The 12,339-nt window shown below is 44.0% G+C and overlaps 1 protein-coding gene across 3 annotated transcripts in view; it reads left to right on the top strand.

Moving 5' to 3' along the window:
• Positions 1 to 7,668, top strand: part of Egflam (EGF like, fibronectin type III and laminin G domains) — a 163,970-nt gene extending 156,302 nt beyond the window's left edge. For all 3 annotated transcript variants that reach the window (XM_027401335.2, XM_035440594.1, XM_035440595.1), the window contains 3 exons: positions 3,147 to 3,230; positions 6,715 to 6,818; positions 7,514 to 7,668. In XM_027401335.2, coding sequence (XP_027257136.1) covers positions 3,147 to 3,230; positions 6,715 to 6,818; positions 7,514 to 7,668 — 343 coding nt within the window. The remainder of the gene's footprint in view (positions 1 to 3,146; positions 3,231 to 6,714; positions 6,819 to 7,513) is intronic.
• The last annotated feature ends 4,671 nt before the right edge of the window (positions 7,669 to 12,339 follow it).

Here is a 12,339-nt window from a genome sequence, read left to right as displayed (position 1 = left end):
CAAGGCCATTTTCAGACTGAAAATGAGTTCTAGGCTGTGAGAACTACACCAGCACTTGTTTCAAAAAAACAGAAAAAAAAAATCAGAACAAAAGCTTCTGACCTTGAGGAAGTTGCATCACTGAGGTCTAGCTAGAGTGTACACCATTCTGCAGAGTGCCCAAGCTCACTATCACGGTTACAATGTTTCTAACACAAATGGAAGAGAAAGTCCCGAGATAATAGGATGCACTCTGACTTTCTCCCTTATGGGCATTAAGATCCTTTGCTCTAACTCACCATGGAAATTCCCGCTGGAGAGCAGGAGTGAGCAGGGCAATGGAGCTCCCAAGCCAGACACCTTTAGTTTAGAAATCCAGCTGAACACTGAGAGAATCCAAGTGCTCATCTGAAATGAGTGTGACTTTCAGCTTTATTGTAGTTTGTTTCCTTCTAGTCTGTCGTGTGTGTGTGTGTGTGTGTGTGTGTGTGTGTGTGTGTGTGTGTGTGTGTGTAGTTTTATATGCAACATATGTATATGCTGCATATAAAACAAATAATCCAGGGAGAATATGAACAGGTGGTTCTTTGCAGGGCCTGACATTATGGAGTCAGGGCTGGAAAGGTAGGCCATAAAGATACCAAGTTGCCCTATCTTACATGATAGTGGAATTTTTGTCTGCCAAATTATTTCAATTCCCTTGAGCATGCTGTGTCCCTTTAAGTGAGTATGAGAGGTATTGGCCTCAGGAAAGAATGTTCAGCTTGTCCCACCTGGTTCTAATACAATGAAAATGTTCTAGGCAGAGGCATGCTGACTGGCACATTCAGGTATGGCTCCCTGCAGTTACACACAGGTCACCTGACTATAGGACCTGGGCATTCTCACTTTAGTTACATGTTTACCACCTTTGGTCCACTCCGCCACACGGCTCTCCTCTCCTCAAGGTGCATTGTCAACCTCCTGAATAAGCATCACCAAGTCCCACATTTTTGGTAAGGTGACATTATTTGTTTAGTTCCTATAGGGTGTTCTGTTAACCTTCTCTGTAGTCCCTCAGGGAAAGTGTCTTACCTGTACTTGATAGAATTAGGTGGTGAGTCACCTAAGGTCACAGAGCTGGTAAGTTGACAAGTCTGAGGATCCATGACATGTCCCCCATGCTGTTCAGCAAAGCCACATGCAGTAACTTAGCCAACCTCCGGCCCTGCTTCATGTTCATTCCTCTTTAAAAATTATCTACTTCTCACACTGTGTGTGTGTGGGGGGGTGTCACAGTGCACATGTGGAGATCAGAGGACAACTTGTGGGAGCCAGTTCTCTTCTTCCACCATGTGGGTCTTGGGACTTGAATTCTGGCTGCCAGCCTTCATGGAAAGCACATTTACCCTCTAAGTCATCCTACAGGCACACACTCACTGTTTTCTTCAAAAAGCAATTGGCTCTCACAAAAGGAATCCTCAGAAACCTCACCTTCTGGCTATTTTATAGGAGACACTTGATGTAGGAAAGTGGGCTAGAAAGTGGTGCGGATTTTAGGGTCTGAGTGGCAGCTTTTGTCCCATGGTTTGTGAAGCTACCACAGCTTCTGTTCTTGGTTCAATGCTGTGGCCATATTGTTTCTTTGAAACTCTGTTATGAAATGAATGAGCTACAGAACTTTCTCTGGGAAAATCAAGTGCTTTCTATTTGCACTGTTCTCAGAACAAGGGTCTCCAGTGCTCTAGACAGAACAAACATTTCGTTCCAGCCTTTCTCTTCCCCCTACTGTGTGTAGACAACCCCCCTCTCATGATGAGAGCAAAGCTACCCCTGTGGACCCCACTCTCTGAAGGTCTGAACACGTGGTCTGATTGTGTTATCCAGGGAATGTCTCGGCAGTTGGCTCCCTGCCCAGGCTAGAGTAGTCACTCACTAAATATTTGCTGGATTGAATTAATTTAGAATAACTGAGTGAACAGTGGGTCAAGAGGGCTATCTCTTGGTAAACATACCCATGTCTTCTGATTCCTTGAGGGTTTCAAAGTATCTGCAAATTAAAGTGCTACAAGGTAGAGCCGATATCAAAGGAAGTGGGGCAGAGGATTCAAGAAATCCAATTTTATATCTCTCCTTTGTGGTTTCAGACAAAGTCTCTTCAACTCTTTAGAGTTCAGCTTACTCTTCAATAAAGTTTTTTTTCTTTCTTAAAGTGAAAAATGTTTCAGTTTCCTAGGAGTTTTGCAATAAATTATCATGAGTTTTATAACATTAAAAAAATCAATGTTTATACAGTTCTAGAGACCAGGAATCCAAAATTCAACATGTTGTCAGCACTGCTTCCTTGGCAGGATTGAGGGAGTTTCTTTTGCTGCTTCTGGTTGAGGTTTTGGTGCTGGCTGGCAGTCTTTGGTGTTTCTAGCTAACTGATGCACAGTTATAGCCTCTGCCTTCATCTCTTCGTACCCTTTCCTTCCATGTGTCTCTGTGTCCAAATTTCTTCTAATCACTGTACCAGTCATATTGACTGATGGTCTCTCTCATCCACTGTGGCTTCACTTTTAACTAATTGCATGAGACTCTCTTTCCAAACAAGGTCACGCTCTAAGGTTCAGGGTGGACAGAAATTTCAGAGTAACACTGTGCATAACAGATTGTACAGATGACAAATTCTTCTCATCCATCCCAATGCTATAGTTATGGATGCTTCCATACACGGGTATGAATCACCCTGATGGCCTTACACTGTGAAGGAGGGCACTCACAAAAGGCAGCTGTCCAAGGTGATTCTACTTAACTGGGTGTCTATGTTAGTCAAAGCTAGCAAGTGGAAGAGTAGAGTGGTGCTCAGGGGCTGCAGAAGGGGAGCTAGAGCTATGTAGCATTCGTTTTGCAAGATGGAAGTACTGTGTTAATTACACATGAATATTCTTAACACTCCTGAAACGTACACTTAAAATGGCCTAGATGGTAAGTGTAATGTTTATCCTACCACAATTGAAAATTTAAAAACTTATTCTTTCACATACGAACCTGGAAAGTGACCACCTTTTGTGCCAGCCTGTTTACTTTGAGTCAAGGGCTTTGCATTCTGGGTGAGTTTTTGTAGTGAGAGCCTTTGTGAATGGGCAGCTTCCTGAATGCCTGTGTGTCATTTTTCTTTTCTTGTTCTTCCCTAATACCCTTAGCTACAACTTGGGCAGTGGCGTGGCTTCCATCATGGTAAATGGTTCCTTCAGCGATGGCCGGTGGCACCGAGTCAAGGCTGTCAGGTGAGCAGGTACCTACAAATGGGAGACAGAGCCAGGCTACAAGAGGGTGGAGGTGTCTCCAGCTTCCTTTCAGTCCTACTGCCCTCTAACCCATCTTTACCTGGCATCCTCATATTACCACCAAATCCCCCCCAAGCTCTCTACTGACACCAGTGGGCAGAAAGTGAACCCCTACATCTGCTCTGAATGGAAGAAGATGGCCTAGGAGAAAAAACTTAACAAATTGCATTGTGTATAACCATATTGTTCTACATAAGGACATTTTCATACAAGTATATAATGCCGAGCACATCTCTGCCATATGTCCATCTTCCCTACCCTTTCCATTGGCCTTCTCTTTGTTCACTTAGGCAATTTCATTTCTACCTCCATGTCACATGTACATATGTGATTTTACTTATCTATAAATAAAGAAACCACAAAAGAGAAAAAAAACATATTTGTCTTTTTGAGACAAGCTTGTTTTGGTTAATAACATTTTCCTGAACAATATAACTTTTGTTCTTTCTTTATGGCTAAAAAAATCATATACATCACATTTTCTACAACCATTCTCTGGTAACTGGCACCTAGGTTGCTTCTGTAACTTAGCTATTATGAATAGCACTGCAATGGACATTAACATACAAATATCCCTGTGACACATAGGGTTGTAGTCCTTGGGTTTTACCAAGGAGTAGTACAGATGGATCATTAGACTTACTGAGGTATCTCCATATTGATTTCCACAGTGGTTGAGTTACTTTGCATTCTTACCAGCAATCTATAAGAGTTCAGTTTGGTCCATATCCTTGGTAGCATTTGTTGTCATATGTAGAAAATATTTCTTAGTGGCTAAATTGGGGCATTAAAGACTCACACAATGAAAATGGGGGGGGCATAAAGACCTAAAAGAATGTGATGGGGGAAGTACTTCTGTGTATGCTTATCTTATTGATTGTTAAATAAAATATTGTTTGGCAAATGAGACAGCAAGTAGACGGGACTAGGAGTCAAAGAGGATTCTGGGAAATGTAGTAGAGAAGTGATGATCCAGGCAGGAAGTGACATAGCAAGGAGACTCATATTTAAGCGAAGATGAAACAGGAAGGGCCTCTTTTCCCCTCCGCTCCTGCTCCAGCAGCACGATGTGAGCCAACGACAAGGAGGGACACCAATAAGGCGTCCAATAAGATAAGTTTTATAAAATATAGATTTATGATAATTGAGACTGAGCTAACAGATGAGAATCCTAGTCATTGGCCAAGCAGCATTGTACCTAATACAAGTTTCTGTGTATTTATTTGGGCCTAACTCAGGCAGGCGGCTAGTGTAAAGCTCACACGTGGCGGTGGGGCTCAGGCAGCTTTTGGCGGAAAGATTTATCGTAACAAGAATGTTCTAAAATGTGTAGACAGTACTTCCCTTTAAAAGAATGTTATCTAAGCATTAGAAATCAGGTTCTTCTTCTGCTCCCATGTAGGCTGTGTTAAGATCATTTTTATTTTGCCCCCTGCCCTGACCCCAGTGCTTGCCTTGGAACCTAAGGAGGTGTTGAAAACACAAAAGCAGACTTATGTTCAAAACATCTGTTGCCAGGCAGCCCACAAAGCCCAGATGTATGTGTAGGCATTTTAACAAAGTCCCAATTCTAGTTGTAAAAACAAATGGTTTTTCCATAATGCATATTTACAGATCCAGATCTCAATTTTTTTTTTCTAGAAAACAAGTCAAAATGCAGAGTCCAACCTGACTTCCAAATACTCTAAACTATTCAGCTTGGGAATTGTTCATTCCTCTCTCACTCATTTTCAAAGGAGGTTGCACACAGGCATCTCGGAAGGAATGTGAAATGCTTTGGTTCTCAACTCCAATCACACTGAATCCCAACTGCTGCCCCACCGACATCAGGGGATACACTTATAACCTGCTTATAACCTTGGGTCAAAATGGTTGGTAGAATAGTCACATATTACAGAGGAATTTAAACTCGCATAGTTATTGTGGTTTGATTATGTATACGAAGATACACAATGGTGGGGACACTAGTCCCTTCCTAGACAACTAAGGAAACATGTTAAGTGTGTTTCCCAAAACAATATAAATTGCTGTGAGCAGAACCTAGATCAAAAACATTTCTGTCCCACCCCATGATGCAGCCCACCCACAGGGATTTCAGATGTCTGGGAGAAATAATGCAGTGGAATGTTCCCTCAGAAGAACTTCATATGCCAGAATATCAAGCTTGGCATGTGTAAATAGCTTAGTAGACATAGCCCCTCCTATTGACATCATTGATCTCGTTTTTTAGTATGTCTTGGGTTACAGTAAAGGCTAGATAGGGGATGAGGCCAGGATCTGGATGGATTGGACTATCTGTGAGTTGTGAGCAGACAGGCCTCTTAGGAACTGGGTCAAGGCTATATCTATCACACATAGCAAGAAGGACTGGGTCGATATCTTAATTCTCTATGAAAGGTCAGAGACAGCAGAATAAACAAAGAGAGACTCACTAAGGGGAGGTGGGCTGCTTTATACACTGCCTTTCTTTGGGTAACTCTGGTCTTGCAAGCATGATACCTAATAGAAGAAATGTTTCATTTATCCAACATCTTATGCCAGATAATTTAGAAACAGTGCTTTGTAACAGTTCATAGTCACAGAAATTTAAGATCTGTATTTTTCATTTTTGTGGATAAGAACAGTTATATGATTATAGGTGGGAAACCATAGCAGCATGCCCCTTGGCCAACCTCAATAGAGCAAGATGTGTGTCAGGTACTCTGCTCTGTGATTTGCATGCATAACAGATAGTTTCCACAATAGCTTTGGAAGTTGATCTTAATTAATACATTTTCATATAAGGCTTGCTCAGTGATCCCTTATTATGAGCCATACACTATTCCAGACACCTGAGACTTATTGAGGAAAACCAACACCTTTCCTTGGTGGTCTAGCATTACTCTGGGAGGTAAAAAACAAACAATGAGAAATAAACACAATGAATTATGCATTATGGAGCTTAGAAGGTGACTATACTTTTTTCCAGTCTAAGATGCCATTGATTAGAAGGTATATCTTTAACTCATAAATATAAAATATTAAAAAATGGCCATAACTAATGAAATCAAGTTAGTGGGAATAGTTTAGAGTAATGGGGGATGGGTGGAAGTGTGAGCAAGACAAGCTGTTAAGGCCATTTCCCATTATAGCATCCAGTTATGAAGGTCTAAAATTCGTTTTTAAAATGCAGAGGACACAGCAGGAAGAAATTCTTGAAAACTCAATGAATGAAGAGATGGTATTAGGAAGTGAGCCAGGGCTGATCCCCCTTCCCATGGGGCTATAGAAGTTGGCAGTGTGTGTGTGTGTGTGTGTGTGTGTGTTTCACAACCTCATTGTTTAGCTCATGGTAGTTACTTTTATACCTCTAAATCCAAATGATTGAGTTAACTCCAACAATGATAGCTTATTTCGCTCGGTTTCAGTTTACTTTGCTTTGCAGGGATGGCCAATCGGGGAAGATTACTGTGGATGACTATGGAGCCAGAACAGGCAAGTCACCTGGCATGATGAGGCAACTTAACATCAATGGGGCTCTGTATGTGGGTAAGTGACCTTGACCAAAACTCACTCTGTTGGGGCTTTTCCTCGTTAAGACCTTTATTTGTTGTCCCTAAGCTGTGTACTCAACAGGGTCAATCAAATACCTGGAAACCAGGCAGCTGTCCTAATAGTCCATTCTTCCATGTTCTGAACTTCTGACCCATGGCTGAGGAGGCAGGAAGGGGACTCACTCACATTGCTTTTGTGCTCTTGACATCCACCAGGAAAATCAGGCTTTCCTTGTTAAGAGAACAGGAACTATCTAAATATAACCGAATGAGTTCTCTCTGAGGAAGGAGGATCCGGCTTGGTGTCCTCTCTCAGAATACAATGAGTAGAATTCCTATAAATGGCTAATAATCTGTTACACAGACAAAAAGCATGAACTCATATCTTTTGTGTTTTCTAAGTGAGCTTAATTGAAAGCAGCCAAGACAGTACCTGTTGTTGACATTATATAACATCTCAGTAATCTACTCGAGAGCTGTTGGGTTTTAAGATTGTCAGTTGAGCCAGAAATCACATCTGAGATTAGCCTTTTTAGTGTTCAAAGTTGTATTCAGTGATCAACCTAACACATGTGATGTACTACTAGACGGGTAGTCCTTGGCCAGGAGACACTCAATCGACCCGTAAAGAATCTCCAACTGTTGGCACCTCTTCCCTCATTCTCTCCCTCTCTCTTTGCCTCCTTGCAGGTGGAATGAAGGAAATCGCTCTGCACACAAACAGACAATACATGCGAGGCCTCGTGGGCTGCATCTCTCACTTCACCCTGTCCACCGATTACCACATTTCCCTTGTGGAAGATGCTGTGGATGGGAAAAACATCAACACCTGTGGAGCTAAGTAACACCAGCTGGCCTTGTCTGAGGGACAACATCCCAGGGGCCCAGAGACCCTGCCTGATGCTGCACACAGAGGTCTGGGAATCAGGTGTGTTTCCTGTCATCAAGGACAAAGTACACCCTGATGGGAACATAAGACTGGAGGCCCCGGATGGCCTTCTCCGCAAATGCTCTGTGGGCCAAACCCAATGGACTACTGTGGATAGGAAGCATTGGACTATGTCGCTCAATATATAGAGTCTGAGAGATCACACATCACATCAAGTTCCAGAGACTGCTGTAGCTCAGTGGCTATGCTGTGTTAGAGAGTGAGAGTGAGAGAGAGAGAGAGAGAGAGAGAGAGAGAGAGAGAGAGAGAGAGAGAGAGAGAGAGAGAAAACCCCCACAGAACAGTATTAAAATATGTCTGTCCTTTCCTGACTTATGACACTAGCATAATGACTGTGTGACCCTGAACTGCATATTTCCAGATTAACCCCTTCCATTCCTCACTGGCTGACTCAATGTGCTCTCACTAGTCCACAAAAATAAAGGTTTGGGGGGAAACTAAACATAGAATCATAATCATACTGTGGTCCCTTCCCCCAAGCTTACCTCTAATGCAAAAATCCTTTTTATGATGCAAATTGAAGAAAATGGGCTCCCCCTGATTTTGTAGCTGTACTTTTGTATGTGTCTATTTTTATAGCCTCAGACTGTCCACACTTATGGTGTGCTTTTGCAAGTTAAGGTGGATGATCTTAATTATGGCACACTTTCCTAATAGTTTTCTTGCAAATGAGATAGGATGGGGACATTTGTAGTGTCAGTGGAATGGTCGAGAGTGACTAGGGTGGGCCACTGGGGAAGGTGACCATTCTCTTTCAGTGCTTGCTGATGGTTCAAGGGAATGAATATGATGCTGTCCAAGGTGAAGAGACAAAAGGGAATGTATCACTGAGGTGGGGCACTGCTGTGTTGTTCTAAGAGAGGGAAAGTATCTGTAATAAACGTGAATAAAGGGGACAAGGAAGAACTTATTTGTGGAGATGGTGACTGGTTTTGCAGAGGCCATGCCTCCAAAGGAACAACAAGGCTACTAGAGAGTTAAGGCTGTGTGGGGTTTGGGAGTATGCCCCAGCAGTTTTCAAGGATCTGGACCAGAACAGAGAAGGGTGCTTCCTTTTCTGTCCCATCAGCTGTGCCCTGTGCTATGTATACACATGACTACAGACAACTGGCTCCCTGGCAGGTCCCCATGACAGGACTTACTAAGGGAAAGGTGAGATGAATGCTGCCCCTATAAGTGGAAGGAAATATGATCCAACTCCTGAAAGAGCCTATAATTAGTCTCAGGCATGACTCTATTCCTGCTTGTGCAGCATCCATTCCACAAAGACTTGAGCTTTGTGCAAAGCACAGTTTTTGACATATTAAGACTTCTAAGAGATGGCTAAATAATCCAGAGAGGTTTGCCTCATGCCACAACCTTCTGCCTCTTGTGTTTAGGAGCCTTTGATGGCAAGGATTAATACTAATAACAGCAGTCATAGTAATCTTGGTCTCCTGCCCAGGTCACTTAATGAATGCAGTCTGGAAAATAAAAAAGGCATGCAACAGACTGTGGGTCCCACTGCTTCTTGGACACCCTCACCTAGACACCTTTTCGTGGAAGCTCCTAGATATACTACTTCCCAAGATAAAATAAAGTTGTTTTTATAGAACATTTTGAATGAGTTTCCTCTGGGGAAAAGATAATCATTGTGATTTTAGCAAAATATGCAGCTGAATGGAGGCCAAGGAATTGTCCTGCAGATGAGCTGTTGTTCTGTGCAAGTGTTATCCTAGAAAAATGCAATGACCCAGGGATGAGGGCCTGGGAGTGTGTGTTGATTCTGAAGACCTCTCTGGGTGGGAAGCGCTCGGGGTTAAGTGGAAGTGGTGACAGTGACAGGGTGATGAAATACAGGCAGTAAGGGTCCTATAAGTACAAGAGTGGCAAAGTAGAAGACTCAAACAAGGAGTCTCAGGGTCTGAGTACAGGGTAAGAGACAGAGGATCATAGCTCTCCCACCCTCTCTGTGAACAAAACCCAGGCACTGTGGAATGAGTTTATAGCAGATGTAATTATGAGGCTCAAGTCTTTAACCTCTAGCTGAGGGATTAGACCACACTCCATACTAATGGGTAGGAGAGCTGGGAAGAGCTTAGCTTGGACTAGTGGGTATGCCCCTTTTATCTCTAAGTGTAGCCATTATCTCTTGCCACAATAAGGCTTCCTAACCAACATTCATGCTCCACCCCTGCCCATGGTTCACAGCAGTTGTTCCTGTGTCTTGAGTGGCCAGTCTGGAGACTCCACTTTGGGGATCTTGACAAGGTGGCTCTCCAAGTCTTTGCTGGAGTTCCTCATCCACAGGATGGGCTGGGTTGGTAGGGTGACTTAGATCTGCTGTATGTACCCTTTATCTTTCTGGAACCAATTGGCTACTATAGACATGCCTGCCTCTTTAACAGGGGGGGGGGGGAGAGTAGGAACACTAGAAAGCCGGGCTAGATCTCTTGCAACCCAGGTTCAGGACTGAGATGTGTTGCTTCACCTGCATCCTGTTAACAGCAACAGATACAAGAAATAAACAGTTTCCCTCCTGCAGTGAAAAGGGGTCTCCTCTTCATAGTGAGCAGACCTACTAAGTGAGTTGCCATGGATACAACATCAGGACCATTAATGAGTCCATCTACCCTAGGAATCATGTCTTTGAAAGACATGCCGTGGAGGTGAGGGAGCCCCTGATGACTCTTCTTCTGCACAAGCACTGGGACCGATGACAACAGAGCTAGGTAAAGCTAAGTAAAGGCCTCTCTCTTTACCTTGTCTTCTATGCCTCTGTCTTGATTGACTGCCTACCCTTACTGTGTGTGGCCTGATAAACGGTAGCTGTATTTTTCTAAGGAGGGACTGACAGGGAACAGGACTGGAGCCTTTGCTTTGTATAGCTGCTGTGGTGAGAGACAGGTTGAGAAGTCGGCCTGGGAATTTGGCTGGGAGGAAGGTTCTGGGAGTGGTCAGGAACTGGGGGTCAGTGTAAGCTCGCCTGAGGAGAACGGGGTCTATGAAGCCTTAGTTCCTGAAGAGCTTCCTTAATAAGAATCTGAGAAAACTCTCTAGAACCTTCCGCAGGTCCTAAGCAGGGATGATGGGAGCAGGGTGCAGGCCAATAATACTCTTGCTTTTTCTACTAAAGTGGACTTTAATAACCTTTTATATTTTCTCTAGACCCACCTCCAAGATCTACCTCAGGCAAGTCTATGGGGTTCTCTTTGTCCCTGCACTGGCCCAGAATCCTGTCAGACATGTCTGTCACTGCTCTGACTGGCTTCCTGCTCACTGCCTTCTTATTTGCCTTTCATTTCCTGATCAGTCCCATTCAGGTCCTGAGCTGCTCCAACACAAACAGGCCCACTGGTTTCCACACACCAACTGCCCCAGGTCCACAGTAACTGGCCTTTCCTTCCGACTTCCCTCCTCTGCCTTCCGCCACCTCTCCCTCCTCCGTTCCCCGCCCACCTCTCCAAGTGGGAGGAAGGATCTCGGACATATGCCCGGAGCTGGCAGGCAGAGTGCTTCCCACTTGGAGGAAGTGCTGCATTTTTCACCTTTAACCCAGAAAAATATGGTTCTCAGAAAGCTTGTTTTTAGCACTGAGAACTCCCAAAGGAAGAAAAGCGAGAAGGAGGAGCCTGCAGCCCCTCATAGCGGCCTGACTACCAGCCCTTGCCCCTTTGGGCTGCTCAGACTGGAAGGGTATTGCCCACGGGCAGGCTGCAGAGCTCCAGCTGTTGTTGCTGCACACAGTCTGAGAATCACATTTGCAAGTGTAAAGAGCATAGGTGGACACGTGGACGTGTGGATGTGTGGACACCAGGACCTGGACAAAGCATTAACTACTTCCCATTCCCTCCTACCCATCCTTGCCTTATCCAGCTTCTGCACAGCCCAGGAATGTACAGTAGCTGACCACAAGATGCAAGTCTATGAAAGCCTGGCACACCCGTGCCAGGGTACTTTCTCTGCCAAGAGGAATGGAGTGAGGTTCAACAGTTCTCTGGAACTTTCACTCTGAGGGAGCCCAGCAAGGAAAGAGAGACAGCAGCAGGAATCAAAACCACAGTGTCAAGTGAAGGATGTGTGGGGCTGCAGCCAGTTCCACAGTGGGATTTTAACCCCGAGATTGTCTTTCTAATGCATTGTAATTGGGTGTACACATAAAACAGACTAAACCATGAAGGGCCTGATGGAAGCTATTGCCCCACTCATGAGGGGTGCAGGCCAAACTTGGAGGTTCCAAAGATGGCAGACATTGGTGGAGGTGGCACACTATCCTCAAGAAGTTCTAGATTACAGGTGATTGCATGGAAGCTGGCATATGTAGTACTAATCCAACTGGACACGGTGGACCTGCATTTCATCTTAACAGTTGTGCTCCTAGGATGGCCAGCACAGGTGGGTTTGTTTGACTTGGGAAGATGAAAGCTATGCAAAATGATATGTGATGTACTAGCCAGTTTCATGTCAACATGACACAAGATAGAGTCATTTGGGAAAAGGCTACCTCAGTTGAGAGAATTACCACACCAAATTGGCCTGTTGTATGTTTGTGTTTTTTTTTTTTTAATTGATGATTGATGTAGGAGGG

The sequence above is a fragment of the Cricetulus griseus genome, chromosome 2 (assembly GCF_003668045.3).
Source record: "Cricetulus griseus strain 17A/GY chromosome 2, alternate assembly CriGri-PICRH-1.0, whole genome shotgun sequence".
NCBI classification, from domain to species: Eukaryota; Metazoa; Chordata; class Mammalia; order Rodentia; family Cricetidae; genus Cricetulus; species Cricetulus griseus.
This window is presented reverse-complemented; position numbering and strand designations above follow the sequence as displayed.